General features: G+C 45.9%; 1 protein-coding gene across 1 annotated transcript in view; it reads left to right on the top strand.

Moving 5' to 3' along the window:
• The window catches only part of Brwd1 (bromodomain and WD repeat domain containing 1), a 76,064-nt gene extending 63,547 nt beyond the window's left edge, over positions 1–12,517 (top strand). The window contains exons 35-41 of the mRNA XM_051150297.1: positions 239–385; positions 1,435–1,587; positions 3,833–3,999; positions 5,533–5,756; positions 8,230–8,397; positions 8,639–9,466; positions 10,238–12,517. Coding sequence (XP_051006254.1) covers positions 239–385; positions 1,435–1,587; positions 3,833–3,999; positions 5,533–5,756; positions 8,230–8,397; positions 8,639–9,466; positions 10,238–11,403 — 2,853 coding nt within the window. The 3' untranslated portion in view covers positions 11,404–12,517. The remainder of the gene's footprint in view (positions 1–238; positions 386–1,434; positions 1,588–3,832; positions 4,000–5,532; positions 5,757–8,229; positions 8,398–8,638; positions 9,467–10,237) is intronic.
• The last annotated feature ends 900 nt before the right edge of the window (positions 12,518–13,417 follow it).

The raw sequence follows: 13,417 nt of genomic DNA, 5'->3' as shown, positions 1-13,417 counted from the left end.
TTTCCTTTTTAAGCCGTATGTGTATGCCCTCTCCCCGTTTAAGCTATATTGTATGCCGTATGTGTAACCCGTATTGTATGCCGTATGTGTGTGCCGTATGTGTGTGCCCTCTCCCCGTTTAAGCCGTATTGTATGCCATATGTGTAAGCCGTATGTGTGTGCCGTATGTGTGTGCCGTATGTGTGTGCCCTCTCCCCGTTTCCTGCCCAGACTGAAATAACCTATAAATATGGTTTAGGTCCACAACCGGACAAAAAGGAGCAGCAGAGCCACCAGCTGTGTGGAGAGTGACTGGAGGAGGCAGTGCAAGGCGCTCCTTCTCCTGATCTTCCAGTGTGAGGACTCCGAGCCCTTCAGGCAGCCTGTGGACTTGGTTGAGTACCCAGTGAGCATCCTTGCACTAGATTGGTGCTGTTTCTGTGGCGAGAACAGTGGGATTGTAGATTTAGATGAAGCCCTGAGTGAGGCGATTGGGCTGTTTTGTCAATGTATCTTCTCTCGTAACCCTCTAGGTTAGTTGTAGTACAGACACGGTTAGTCACTTGAGAACTTAGACATAGTCGCAGAGTGTGCTGTGCAGTGGGAGATCTGTACATGGCGTTGCAGGTAGACACAGACATTGAGAAAACTCTAACTTCCTGGAGCTGGAGAGATGATGGTTCATAGGTTAAAAGCATTGGCTGCTCTTACAGAGCACCAGCATAGCAGGTCACAAGCATCCATAATTCCAGTGCCCTCCTCTGCTTCCACTGCGCCCACATGGCAGCTCACAGCTGTCTGTAACTCAGTTTTAGAGGACCTGGCACCCTCACACGGGCATGTAGGCAAAACACCAATGCACATAAAAGTAAATAAATCTAAAAAAGAAAGAAAAAGAATTGACATTTGATGTTAGTGTGTGGGGCTGCAGAGATGGCTCAGCAGTTAAGTATCTGGTTCCCTGTACCATGTTGGCAGTTCATAACCGATCTGTAACTCCAAAGGGTCTGAAACCCTCCGGGCACTACACTTATATCCTAACATGTAAATTAAGATGAGGTAAATCTTTATATTTCACACTTACTTTCCTGCCTTTATAGATGTCCTAAATCTTGTTTTTTTTTTTTTTTTTTCTTCTGTCATTTTGAATATTTTAGAGATTGTATATATTTACTTAAAAATTTTGTGTGTATGGATATTTTATTTGTGTTTTATTTGTATGTGTTTCTCTGCACCACATTTGTACTGCGCAAGGAAGCCAGAAAAATTGTCAAATCCTTTGGGACTGGAGTTACAGATGCTTTTGTGCCGCTGCGTATGTGCTGGGAATTGAACTCAGGTCCTCTGAAAGAGCAGTTAGTACACTTACCTGCCGAGCCATCTCTCCAGCCCTTTATGTATTTACATTTTGAGAGCATGGAGTTTACATGTGAATTAATTGTCACTTTACGACAGGATTACCGAGATATCATAGACACTCCGATGGACTTCGGAACAGTGAGGGAGACTCTGGAGGCCGGGAATTATGATAGCCCTTCGGAATTTTGCAAAGACATCCGACTGATATTTAGCAATGCAAAGGCATATACACCCAACAAAAGATCAAAGGTAATTTTTTTTTTCTGTGCTTTATTTTAACAAAGTATGCATGACCTGTGTGGTTTTTCTGCTTGCTAGTAGCAGATAGAACATAGAAAATCACTGGGCAAACACAAGACTAATGAAATGAACACAGCTGCTGCCAATGCCCATATAAATACAATTTTTATCTTAAAAGTACTTGTACGTATATGATGCTAAATGTGAACAGAGATAGCTGGTAAAGATAACAAGATTTAATTTATAAATTAGACCTGGTAAGAGATGATTTGTATCTACCTGTAAGTAGAACCCTGACGGCACCTAGGTCAGTGATACATGAATATAGTCTTCCTGCCGTGAGGTGGGTATGTGGTGTGGATGCTGTGAACATAGAGATGTTCCACGTCCCTGCTGTATTGTTGGAGTGGCACGAGACCAACCGTGCTGTTCAGGATGGTGTGAATGCCAGCATTGTAAGTGCAGCCTCTTTCTGGGTGCGCCCCACATTGCCATTGTGTATAAGTGAGATCTGGGTGACACTGGAGGTGACGTTCCTGCCTCTTTTCCTATTTAAGAGGATATTTTCATTCTTTCTCTGCTTTGGGTGTCCATTCATATGTGTCCTCTTTTCTTTAGCTTCACGCTTTTAGCATCTGGTTATGTTTAGTTCAAATATGTTACTGAAACAAGAGCAACTGTTTCAGACTTAGAGTGGCTCAGATAGGACGCCTTGTTACCCTGATGACTGACATTGTTACTCAGTTCTGAGAGGAAGAACAATTTTATAAAGTACTAGAAAGAGCTGGCACGTGTGCGTGTGTGCATGTGTGTGTGTGCTTTCCTAATAATATTTTGAGACGGTTTCTCTGTGTAGCCTTGGCTGTCGTGGACTTCTCTGTAGACCAGACTGGCCTCGAACTCATAAATGTGCTTGGCTGTGCCTCCTGAGTGCTGGGACTAAAGGCTGAGCCACCACCACTTGGCACTGTCATGGTTTTCAGAGACAAGTGATAAGAAGTGCGTTGTGCGTCTGCAGAGCAGAACCCTGAGGGGACTATTAGGTTCCACAGCCCTTCATGTCTTCTGGTGTGCAAGTTCTTCCTAGTACCACAGACGACCAGTTTCCCGCAGTTGCATGCATGTGTATGAACACAAGAAGACAGCTTGGTTTGCTGTTGTCATAGTGCTGGGGAGTGGCTCGCCAGGACAGGTGCTTGTAAGCTGTCAAGTCTGGCAACCTGAGTTTAAGTCCCAGACCCTACATAGTGGCAGGAGAGAATTGGCTGCTATAGGTTGTCTATGCCTGCTAGCCAGCTAGCCTCAGGTTTGTGCCTGTCTCCCTTGCACCGTTTTGCCCCACCCCACTCCATCCCCACACGTAGAGTCTGCAGCTTGCACTTGGATTATTGCTGAACCTTAGACCTGTGCATGTCTTTCTGGACTCAGTGTGGATCTGAGCATGGTTTTTATGTAGATCACATACATAGCTTAGACCAGTTTGGGTTTTTTTGTTTTTTTGTTTTTTGTTTTTTGTTTTCTTTTTTTCAATGATTTGGTAATTATTGGACTTGCTGGGCTAGGGTTGTAACTCTGTTGGTAGAGTGCTTACCTGGCAGGCATGCTGACATGGGCTCAGTTCCCGCACGACATAAGCCAGGTTCCAGCACACACAGGCCCAAGAACTTAAACAGTGTTGGCAGGAGATTCAAGCATTCAAGGTCATCCTTGCCCATCTGGTGAGTGACTGAGCTAAAGGGAAGTTGAGAATTTGTTTCCTTGCGTGGCGTGCAAGGCATCCTTTTGTTTGTCACACATATTTAGATCAAGGTAGCATCCTAGTCACATTGCAGATAGATTGGTGTAAAAATACTTCGTTTCCATGATTCAAACACAAACCGATGCTTTGCTTCCTAAATGGCAGCGTTAGAGCTGACCTCCACAGTAGCTTAGGAGAAGAGTGCACTCGGGAACTCTCGGGAGCAGTGTTGCAGTGGAGAAAACCCAGTTTGGACTCATAAGAGTACAACAGGAATGTTGTGGGTTGTGGAGTGTTAGAGTCGCTGCATTCATTACTGGCGGTCTGAGAGCTGGGCATGTGTGGGTGTCTCCCACACCCTCCACACCCTGCAGATGCCGCTGAGGGGTGGTGGGTTAGGAGCAAAGAAGCTGCTCCTCTAGTCAGCAGTGACACACTGAAGTAAGCCCTGGTTATAGATGAAAACCTGTCACACAGGTCCTTTGTAATTCTGGTTTTGTTTTTGTATCCTTATAGATTTATAGTATGACCTTGAGATTGTCTGCTTTGTTTGAAGAAAAAATGAAGAAAATTTCCTTTGATTTTAAAATTGGTCAAAAATTCAAGGAGAAACTTCGACGAAGCCAAAGATTCAAGCAGCGGCAAAGATGTAACGGTGCCGTGCAGTCTGACCAGAGCATGAGGTGAATGGGCAGGCGTGTAATTGACTTTTCACTTACGGTGTTTTTGATTATGCTAAAATTTTGTATTTTTGGAGTATTGATCTACACTCCCAACTTTTATTTAGATTATCTTAAACTTCAGAATCAAGAAACCCTTTAATACTGTGTTGTATATTTACACTGTACATTTCGGTGTCCAGGTATAAAAGTGTAGGTTTAAGTTACCCTGCTGTCTTGGTTTTTCCCCTCCCTTCAGCCTGAAGAGCCCTTGTAAAGCCGCAGGGCACGCAGCCTCCTTGTTCTTGGTGGTCTTTTACTTTTACCTTCATAATTGAAGGTAGTTTTTTGTCTGTTTGATTAGTTTTTGATTCTTGGTTTGGGTTTTTTGTTTTGTTTTGTTTTTTGGTTTTTCTTGAAACAAGGTTTCTCTGTGTAGCCCTGAGTGTCCTGGAAGTTGCTCTGTAGACTAGGCTGCCCTTCAACTCAAAAGATCCGCTTGCCTCTGCCTCCCGAGTGCTGGGATTGAAGATGTGCACCACCACCTGATGGAAGCTAATTTTTAAGATGTTTTTTGAGATTTTATTTACTTATTTTTTAATGTGAATGGGTGTTTGACCTGCATGTATGTATGTGCATCACATGTGTGCCCTTTGAAGCCTGGAGGGTGGCAGGTCCCCTGGGCCTTGGGCTACAGAAGGTTGTGAGCTGCCTTGTGGATGTGGGAGAGCTGAGCCTGGGTTGTCAGGAGGAGCATGCCGGCTCTGGCACTTAGCTCTTGCTGTGGCCCTGAGGAGTAATTTAGATGCATGGTGAACTCTTGTCACTTCCGAATTTTTTCCCTTACGTGTGTGCTTCATTTTCCTTTTGCTCTCTCCAAGGTTTCTTTCTTCCCTTTTATTTATTTTTAACCTGCTAGATAAATAGGGTTGGACTTCGCGGGGTATGCTACTCTTACCCAGTTCTGTGCGTGTTAAGTTAATTTGACAATTTTGAAAAGGCAGGCTGGCTTCCTTTCCCTCCCTTCTTCCCTCTTTTCTTTCTTTTTGGTTTTTCGAGACAGGGTTTCTCTGTGTAGCCTTGGCCGTCCTGGACTCACTTTGTCGACCAGGGTGGCCTCAAACTCACAGAGATCCGCCTGCTTCTGCTTCCCGAGTGCTGGGATTAAGGGCGTGCGCCACCACGCCTGGCTGAAAAGGTTTTAAATCTACTGTTTCTTTAAATATTTTTTCCCCTGTCCCTTCTTTCTTCCTCCTTTTGGGACTTAAAACTTTTCTATGTGAATCTTAGCCAGATTTGCAACTTAACAGGGTGTGTGCATAGGTGTAAACTGGCTGCTCACTTGGATCATTTCTCCAAAGTTAAATAAAGCTGTCAAATTTAGAGTAAGGAAACACCGTAGTAGCCCACGTCAGAACACCATTGGTACAAGTGCATATTTTATTGTTTTGTTCATGTGAATCCCCCCTAGGTTAGGAAACAGTATACTTTATCTGGCTATTCTCTGACCATTTACTTTTATTCATAATTGTTTCTCTTGCTTATACTTTTCAGCAGAAATATCAAACAGAAGCAGCTCAAATTTCAGACAAAAGTAATCCCACAGCCGGTGTGTTCTTCCCAGTCTACCTCAAGTAGGGCACCTTTGTCTGCAACCCGGAAGACAAGCGCTGGCGTCTCCTCAGGCCTTACCTCTGGGGACTCTTCAGATTCAGCGGGGGTGCTGGCCAGAGGGAGAAGGAACAGACCCGAAACTCCACGGAGTGGCTCTGAGTTGTCTGGTGAGGGGCTGTGTGTCACTCGCTTGTGAGCATCCTGGTCTGTGGCACTGCTAGCCCACTGCTGGGTCAGAGACAGCACACTAACGCCAGGACACTGAGGAGGAGACACAGTAATACAGTTGGAGCATTGACATGCTTTTGCTAAGATCTGTGTTTCACAAAGTACATTTCATGCTTTTGGTTTCTCAAGACAGGGTTTCTTTGCATAGCTATGGCTGACTTAGAACTTGTTCTTTAGATCAGTCAGGCTGACTTTGAACTCACAGAGATTCACCTGCCTCTGCCTCCCAAGTGCTAGCATTAAAGGCATGTGCCACCACTGCCCAGCTACAAAGTATATTTTAAATGAGAAAAAAATTTAAAGTACAAATAGCTGATCACTGAGTAATACAAGTTGGCCACTTGTGCTGTTGCTATTGAGGGTCATGTATCTGAATCACAGCTCTGAGATGAGGCTGCCTAGTCACACCTGCACTGTACTGCGTTGTTTTGTGTTGAGTGTGTATTGCTTACTGTCAGAAATTACGACTCCCCATTTGCATGTCAGGCTGTTAGTGGTATGGGTTGGGAGGGAAGGAGGGAAAGGGGCCTCCGCGTGGAATAAAGTCCCAAGTGTGTAGGAAGCTGGGGGACCCTGTATCTTAGGGTTCTTTGTTTTTTTTGTTTGTTTTTTGTTTGGTTTTTTTGTTTGTTTGTTTGTTTTGTTTTTTTTGACACAAGAGTTTCTCTGTGTAGCCCTGGCTGTCCTGGACTCGCTTTGTAAACTGGCTTGGCCTCAAATTCACAGAGGCCTGCCTGCCTCTGGCTCTGAGTGCTGAGTGTACCATGGCGCCTGGCTCGTTTCATGTCTTCTGCTGTTTAGGTTCTTTTTCCAAATGACTCTAGCTTGTGTTTAGGTAGCATAAGTGACTTCTTGTACCCCTGTCGCACAAACACATCACTGTTGAACTAGAACCTTCTAGTTTTCTCTTCTTTGTCCCTAAGATGATGTGTTAGTATTATCTCACAGTATAGAGCACCCCACCTTTGAACAGTTGAAAGCCTCTTTAACTGTGGGTTCCTGTATCATCAAAAGTCAGTTCTATGACTTCGCATTCAGCTCAGCAAAACCAGATTCCCAGTGTAAAAAATGAGTGTTTTATGTCTGGAGCCACCTGCAGCACGACCTGGCGAGCTCCACTCCACAACTACTGTGCCTCTTCATGTCTTCCTGTGTACTGTGTCCGCACCTTCACCAGTGGCCTCTCCTGCCCTCTCGTATCCACCAGCCTCTGCCTCTGTTAGGGCTAAATGCATGTGCTGCCACACCCAGCTTTGATTAGGGTTATGGCTGAGATAAAACCCTCGACCCAAAGCAGCTTGAGGGAGGGAAAGGATTATTTGGCTTGGACTCTCAGGCCACCTTCCGTCACTGAGGGAAGGCAGGGACCAGTGTAGGCGTGCTGCTTCCTGGCTTGCTCTGGGTGTCTTTGTTAGCCTACTTTCTCAGGCTCGGGGCTTGCACCACATCAGTCACCAGTTACGGGAGTTCTCCGCAGTCTTGCCCGCAGTCCAGGCTGGTGGGCGCAGGTTCTCAGTGAAGCCTCCTTCCTCACTGTGTGTTAGTTGACACAAGACAAGCCTGTGCCCCGCCTCATGCTCGTGCCCCCCGTGGGAAGAGTTACTCATGTTGAGTACAGTATTCCTTTCTCTGTGTGAGCTGGAGTTCTGTGTCACAGCTGTGTTGTCAGGAGCTGTTGGCGATCTGACACTGTGCCTTTTCGTGGAAGCTCCCATGTCCCATACCCACAATTAAGTTTCAAATGGAGGTTTGCTTGTAAGTTGTTTTCTGAATATAGCTCAGTGTGTGGTTGTCTTTGAGGGGGAAAAAGTATGACTTAATTTGGAATACTGATTGTGTGCTTACTTGGTTTTTTGGAGACAGGGTTTCTCTGTGGAGCCTTAGCTGTCCTTGAACTCACTTTATAGACCAGACTGGCCTCAAGCTCAGAGATCACCCGCCTCTGTCTCCCGAGTTGCTGGCATTACAGGCGTGTGCCACCACCGCTCGACGACTATGTACTTGTTAATATTCAGGCTTTTTTTTTTTTAAGTTACATTTTCTTCAGAGCATGATTTACAAACATTTAAAGTATTTTAAAAGGCTGGTTTAATTTTTAAAAATTTGTGTGTGCGTTTATTTTCTCTGTATTCATGTGTACTACTGGATGCCAGATGCTTGTGGAAGCCAGAAAAGGTCATCAGATTCCCTTCAACTGGAGTTAACAGGCAATGTGACCAGCTGCGGTGTGGTTGCTGGGTACTAAACTTGGGTTTTATGCAAGAAGGGCAAGTGCTCTTATGTGAACCGTCTCTCCAACCCCGAGTATAAATTACATTATGGAATATTTGGGTTATAAAACAACTGTTTGCTTATGTGGGTACAGACAAGAGACCATATGTCTATCTGTTTATTTTATTTTATTTTTTTAAGGAAGTGAAATGGAAGATTTCATAGCTACCTCTTCATCGTCTTCAACTTCACCCAGTTCAGAGGAAAGCAGAGACAGCCCCAGAGCTCGAGAGAGTTCCTTGCGCAGTGGCTTGTTGAGAAGCAGCAATCTCAGGGTGACCAGGACAAGAGCTGCTCAGAGAAAAGCTGGTCAGTGAAAGGGGGCTTGATTTAACCGTTGTCGAGGGCTGAATTTAATTCATTTGGAGCGTAAAATGTCTCTCGACAACCTTTGACAGTGCTTACATAGAAACATTTGAAAACTTAGTAGATCTGGTGTCCCCTTGGGAACCGAGGCAGGGCATTAGGAAAGGGCCAGCTTGGCCTGCGTGTGTAGCGTGGCTCTCTGGACTAAGGAAGAACTTCCCTAATCATATCACTTTATTTCCAGGTTCTGTTTTCTTAGAAAATGGATATGGCAGAAAAGCCACTCGGAAGAGGGTTTACTTAAGTGATTCTGATAACAATTCAGGAGAAACGGATGAAAATCTAAAAGGCAAGGCTGGAAACAACCGGAAAGTTCTCCGGAAGTGTGCTGCTGTTGCCGCCAGCAAGATAAAGCTGATGAGCGATGCAGAAGAAGCTTCAAGCTCTGAAAGCCTCTGCTCTGGTCGGAAGCTGCCGCATCGCAACGCCTCAGCCATGGCCAAGAAAAAGCTGCTACACAATTCTGACGATCAGAGCCTCAAGTCAGAGACGGAAGAGCTAAAAGACCAGTGCCCAGCCCTGTTGGAGTCTAGCTCTCATGCTGTCCAGGACAGTGCAAGTGACTCAGAGTCAGAAAGTGACCTGCAAGGAGCCCGGAAGAACTGGCATGCCAACGGCTGCACATCGCACACTCAGGCGACCTGGAAAACAAAACTCCTTCCCGTAGAGTCTTCTGAGGAGTCAGATAACGGAGCCAGCAGCGCTGCTGACCCGTCAGCATCTGGGCGGAGAGTCGGGGCTGAGAGCCTCTCTGAGGAAGCGGACTCTGAACCAGGAAGCGGTGCCTTAGGCAAGAATGCACATTTATTTAAGAAAGCAAAGATCTTGAGTGATTCAGAGGACTGTGAGGAGCTCGGTGGAGAGAGCTGGGCTGGTCCTGCCATGGAGGGAAGCCCAGTGTCTGAAGCCTTGAAGAGTGAGGCTGCCCAGTGTCTCTCAGGTCATGGATCTGAGACTGATGTGGATTCCGATGTGGGTGCAGTGAAAGATAAAGCGCACAGCGACGTGAATGGTAACTGTAGACACTCACCTGCTCACTGATTGGCCCCTTCCTCCCTTCCCTTGGGTGGTAGGCGGCCTCCCTCGTGGAGGTTTCTTCTCACCTGCTCACTGATTGGCCCCTTCCTCCCTTCCCTTGGGTGGTAGGCGGCCTCCCTCGTGGAGGTTTCTTCTCACCTGCTCACTGATTGGCCCCTTCCTCCCTTCCCTTGGGTGGTAGGCGGCCTCCCTCGTGGAGGTTTCTTCTCACCAGCTGCTTTTCCTGGCCAGGTTCTAGCCTGTTCATGCTTAGTGAAATCACTGTGCGTCACTGAACAGTTGACCTAGTCCATTAGACATCTTACTCTGCATATGGTCAGTGGGCACTGTGTTAGAGGCAGGCACTTGAGCACAGCATTAGAGACAAGCAAGGCACTAGAGGCAGGCACTTGGGCACAGTGTACCAGTGGCTGCTTGAAAAGGAGAGAGGGTGGGGCTGGCTCATTGGTTGTAGTGATGGCGGCTGATGGGACAAGTTTGTTGAGCCTACCTGTTCACATTGTCATTGATGGTGACTGGGACAAGTGTGTGTGTGTGTGTGTGTGTGTGTGTGTGTGTGTGTCTGTGTGTGTCTGTGTGTCTGTGTCTGTTTCTGTCTCGGGGGAGTCATTGGTAAGGACCAGCCCATTTCCTGCCATCTAACAACCCCACTGTGTTGCTAAGATGTGTGCTTTTAAACTGTCTTAAACATTTAGTCATTTCTTTAGAAATACTCAAAAATTAAGACCATAATCTTGGTTTGTAGATTCTGTATCACGGGAGAATGGACAAAGGAGAACAGTTTCTCGGAAAAGGGTCTGTTCCAGTGACTCAGAGAGCAGCCTCCAGGTGATGAAGAAGTCACCCAAAGACAAAGCCAGCCCCTTGAGGGTTACTCGAAGTGCTAGTATGGCTACTGATAAAACCAAGCTCACAGGTGATGCAGAAGATGTCAGCTTAGACAGCGTGTGCACTCGAAGCAAAAGGAGGAGGAGGAAGCCCATCCGATTTGCTTGTGCCACTGCAGAGAAGACTCCGAGTGGCGATGAGCAACATGCACCATGTGAAGGAGCAGAGCGGCAGCGTGCCGGTGCTGGGAAGCTCCCTGAGCCTGAACCCCAGGGCAATACGGGGAATGCCTGTCCGGCTACCAGTGCAGATGTGAATCCTGAAGGCGCTTCCAGTATAGAGCACACAAACAGCGTGCAGAACAGGCAAGCAGACAGTACCTGTGTAAGGCCGCCTCCTAAAACCCGAAGTTCCTCTCCTGCGCCTTCTCAGGAAGATGCCAGAAGCCAAATCCCCGGTAGTAAGATTACATTGTCTTCTGAGTCAGTTTTGGCCCATAAAGCTACTGTAGAGAATAACTTTGAAGATGAACTAAATTATGGGTTACGAAGGTGGAATGGCAGAAGACTCAGGACATATGGAAAAGCCCCTTTCAGTAGGACAGCACAAGGCACTGACGGTCCACAGGCGGCAGCAGAGGCTGTGGTGAAGAGGAGAGCACGTCCTGAGCTAGAGGGCGGTGAGGACACGCCTGCGCAGACGGGGAGTTCAGGCTGCCTGCCGGATGCCAGTCCCAAACCAGCAGATCTGGGATCAGTAACTGAGTCTGACGTTGACTGTTCTGATAACACAAAAACCCAACGGAAGAAGAAAAGGAAAGGGAGAGCGAAAGTGGCTAGGAAAGGGAAGACCCTTCCATCCACCCCGACCAATGCTGCCAGGCGCCAGAGGCAGAGTAAATGTCCCAGGTTAAACGTGGACGACGATGACTGGGAGGGTTTGGACTGTGCAAAAACTCAAAGAGTTGTTCGGCGCTCAAAAATAAAAACAAGAAATCAGGGTAGGAGAACGGTGAGATACCATGACGGGGAAGACGACAGGAGCGTAGAGCGCGCGGTAGAGCGCAGTGCCCGCACCTTATGACTCTGAGAGCCAGCGTTTGCAAGTAGGCTGACTGGAATGTATTGCGAAAGCTGGCTTACAATTCAGGGAATATATTTATATTTTTCTATGAAAAGTTGTGAATGTGACTAAATCATGACTGTTATTTTTATTTGCACTGCTGGTTTTTGAAGCAGCATTCAGCACAGGTGCCAAAACACACTTCATTTTGGGGGCAGATCTACTTTGGCAGTATTGACTCATACAGCAAGAGTTGGAGACACGTTAAACACTAGACAACTTGGTTATCCAAACCAGTGAGCATTACTTTTGTAGTAGCAGTGTCACGTTATTTTCTGAGTTTGTCCAGAGGTGGTAGTTTCTAAACCCCTGCCATGTAGGAGAAGAAGTCATGTGACCTATGTTTACAGAATCTTGATAAATATTATGTGCATACTGACATTATAATCATGGCAAGTGTGACCATGATCAGTAGGCAAGGCACCTACCACTTTTTCTTTTTCTTTCTTTTTTTTATTTTTAATCCTTCTCCCTGGAGACTTGAGTAGAATACATTATACCCGTATCTGGCCATTTTTATTGACATGACTTCTATTTTTCTTTCCAAATTCTTGTCTTTTTTATTTTAAAAGCAAACCTGATAGCTTTCATGTTTATAAACTTGAATTTATAAAGTGCTGGTAAATTATTTTACATGTTTGGAGTGCATACTTTAAAGGTCTAAGTTGAGAGCATAGTCATAGTATTTTCTGTTAGATTGTTTGCTGACAAACTGCAATTTGGTTTTTGTCCAAACTCTACTTTACATTAAGAGTCACCAAATTCTTGCTCTTCCATAATCAATCTTACCCTGAAGTAGAGACGTTTGTGTGCCTTAGATTTAGGGAGATTGTTCTTTAATAAGAGTGCACAGGGCGAACGGTGTTTCAGTTCTTTGTAGATTTCCTTCTGTCAAAACTGTAGAGTTAAGAGTGCAATTTAAATCTTAGCCAATGTAGGAAAACAGTTCACTCCCACTCTCTCCCCGAGCTTACTGCTGCCAAATGCATCCTGCGCATCCTTTGCTTGGGACGACCGCGTGTACCTTGGTTAGTGAGCTCTAATATGGAGCCTGTGTTTGGGGCACAGTGGCTTTTGAAATTCATTTGAAGTGAAGCATCACATCCTCCCAGGTGCCATCACACCTATTTTTGAGCCAGGTTGTTTTCTTTGGTGGTTTGGTTATTTTTGGTCTACTGTAGCTAGCTCTTTACAGTGGGTTTTTCCTTAAAAACTTTTTCATGAGTGAAAGGAATGTTCGTTTCCCCACTTTCAAGTGCTTTTTGACCTTAGTTGTGTTTGGTGTCATACACGGGTGGCTCTTGTTTTCATGAGGTGGCAGATGAAGAAAAGCACTTAATGTCCTGCAGTGTCCCTGCTCCACTGTCATGTCTTACTGTTCTAGCTGACAAGGGGCAGCAGTCTCAGGTGGCTGTGGACGTTCCCAGCTGTGGTTGGTAGGTGCCGCCCGGGCACAGCACTGCCTCCCATCACACAGTGGCAAGTGAAGATGCTTTCCATGGAGCTCCTAATAGACAGATGTAAGGGACAGACTGCATCTGATACCATATGTCGCTGACTATTGACCCAGAGTACATTTGATGCCTGGTATGTGGCTCTCCCTGTTCTTCATTCTCTGCAACCCTGAACACACATGAAGTGCACGCGTGAGCGTTTTGAGTTTCATACACAAAATTGTTCTCACTTGGGACTAAGTCTTGACTGGTTGTTGACTGTCTAGTCAAACAGTCCTTTCTAAAACCTTTCCCTTCCTTTTCAGTCCAATTGTGTAGAAGGTTGCAGGATTTTTGGTTCATCAGAGAACAGAAGTGGAGCTGCTGGCCATGGGTGTGACTGACGGTGGCTCTCAACTTGTGAAGTCTAGATGCGGGCTTATGAGGAAGTATTTTGTGGGGTTTCAGTTTTTCCTTTTTCCTTTTTGGTTATGGTGCTATTTCTGACATTGACTTTGAATATGTGACACACTCCTAGGAAC

This window comes from Acomys russatus, chromosome 8 (genome assembly GCF_903995435.1).
Source record: "Acomys russatus chromosome 8, mAcoRus1.1, whole genome shotgun sequence".
NCBI classification, from domain to species: domain Eukaryota; kingdom Metazoa; phylum Chordata; class Mammalia; order Rodentia; family Muridae; genus Acomys; species Acomys russatus.
The sequence above is the reverse complement of the archived record's forward strand: the minus strand, read 5'-3'. Positions and strand labels throughout refer to the sequence as shown.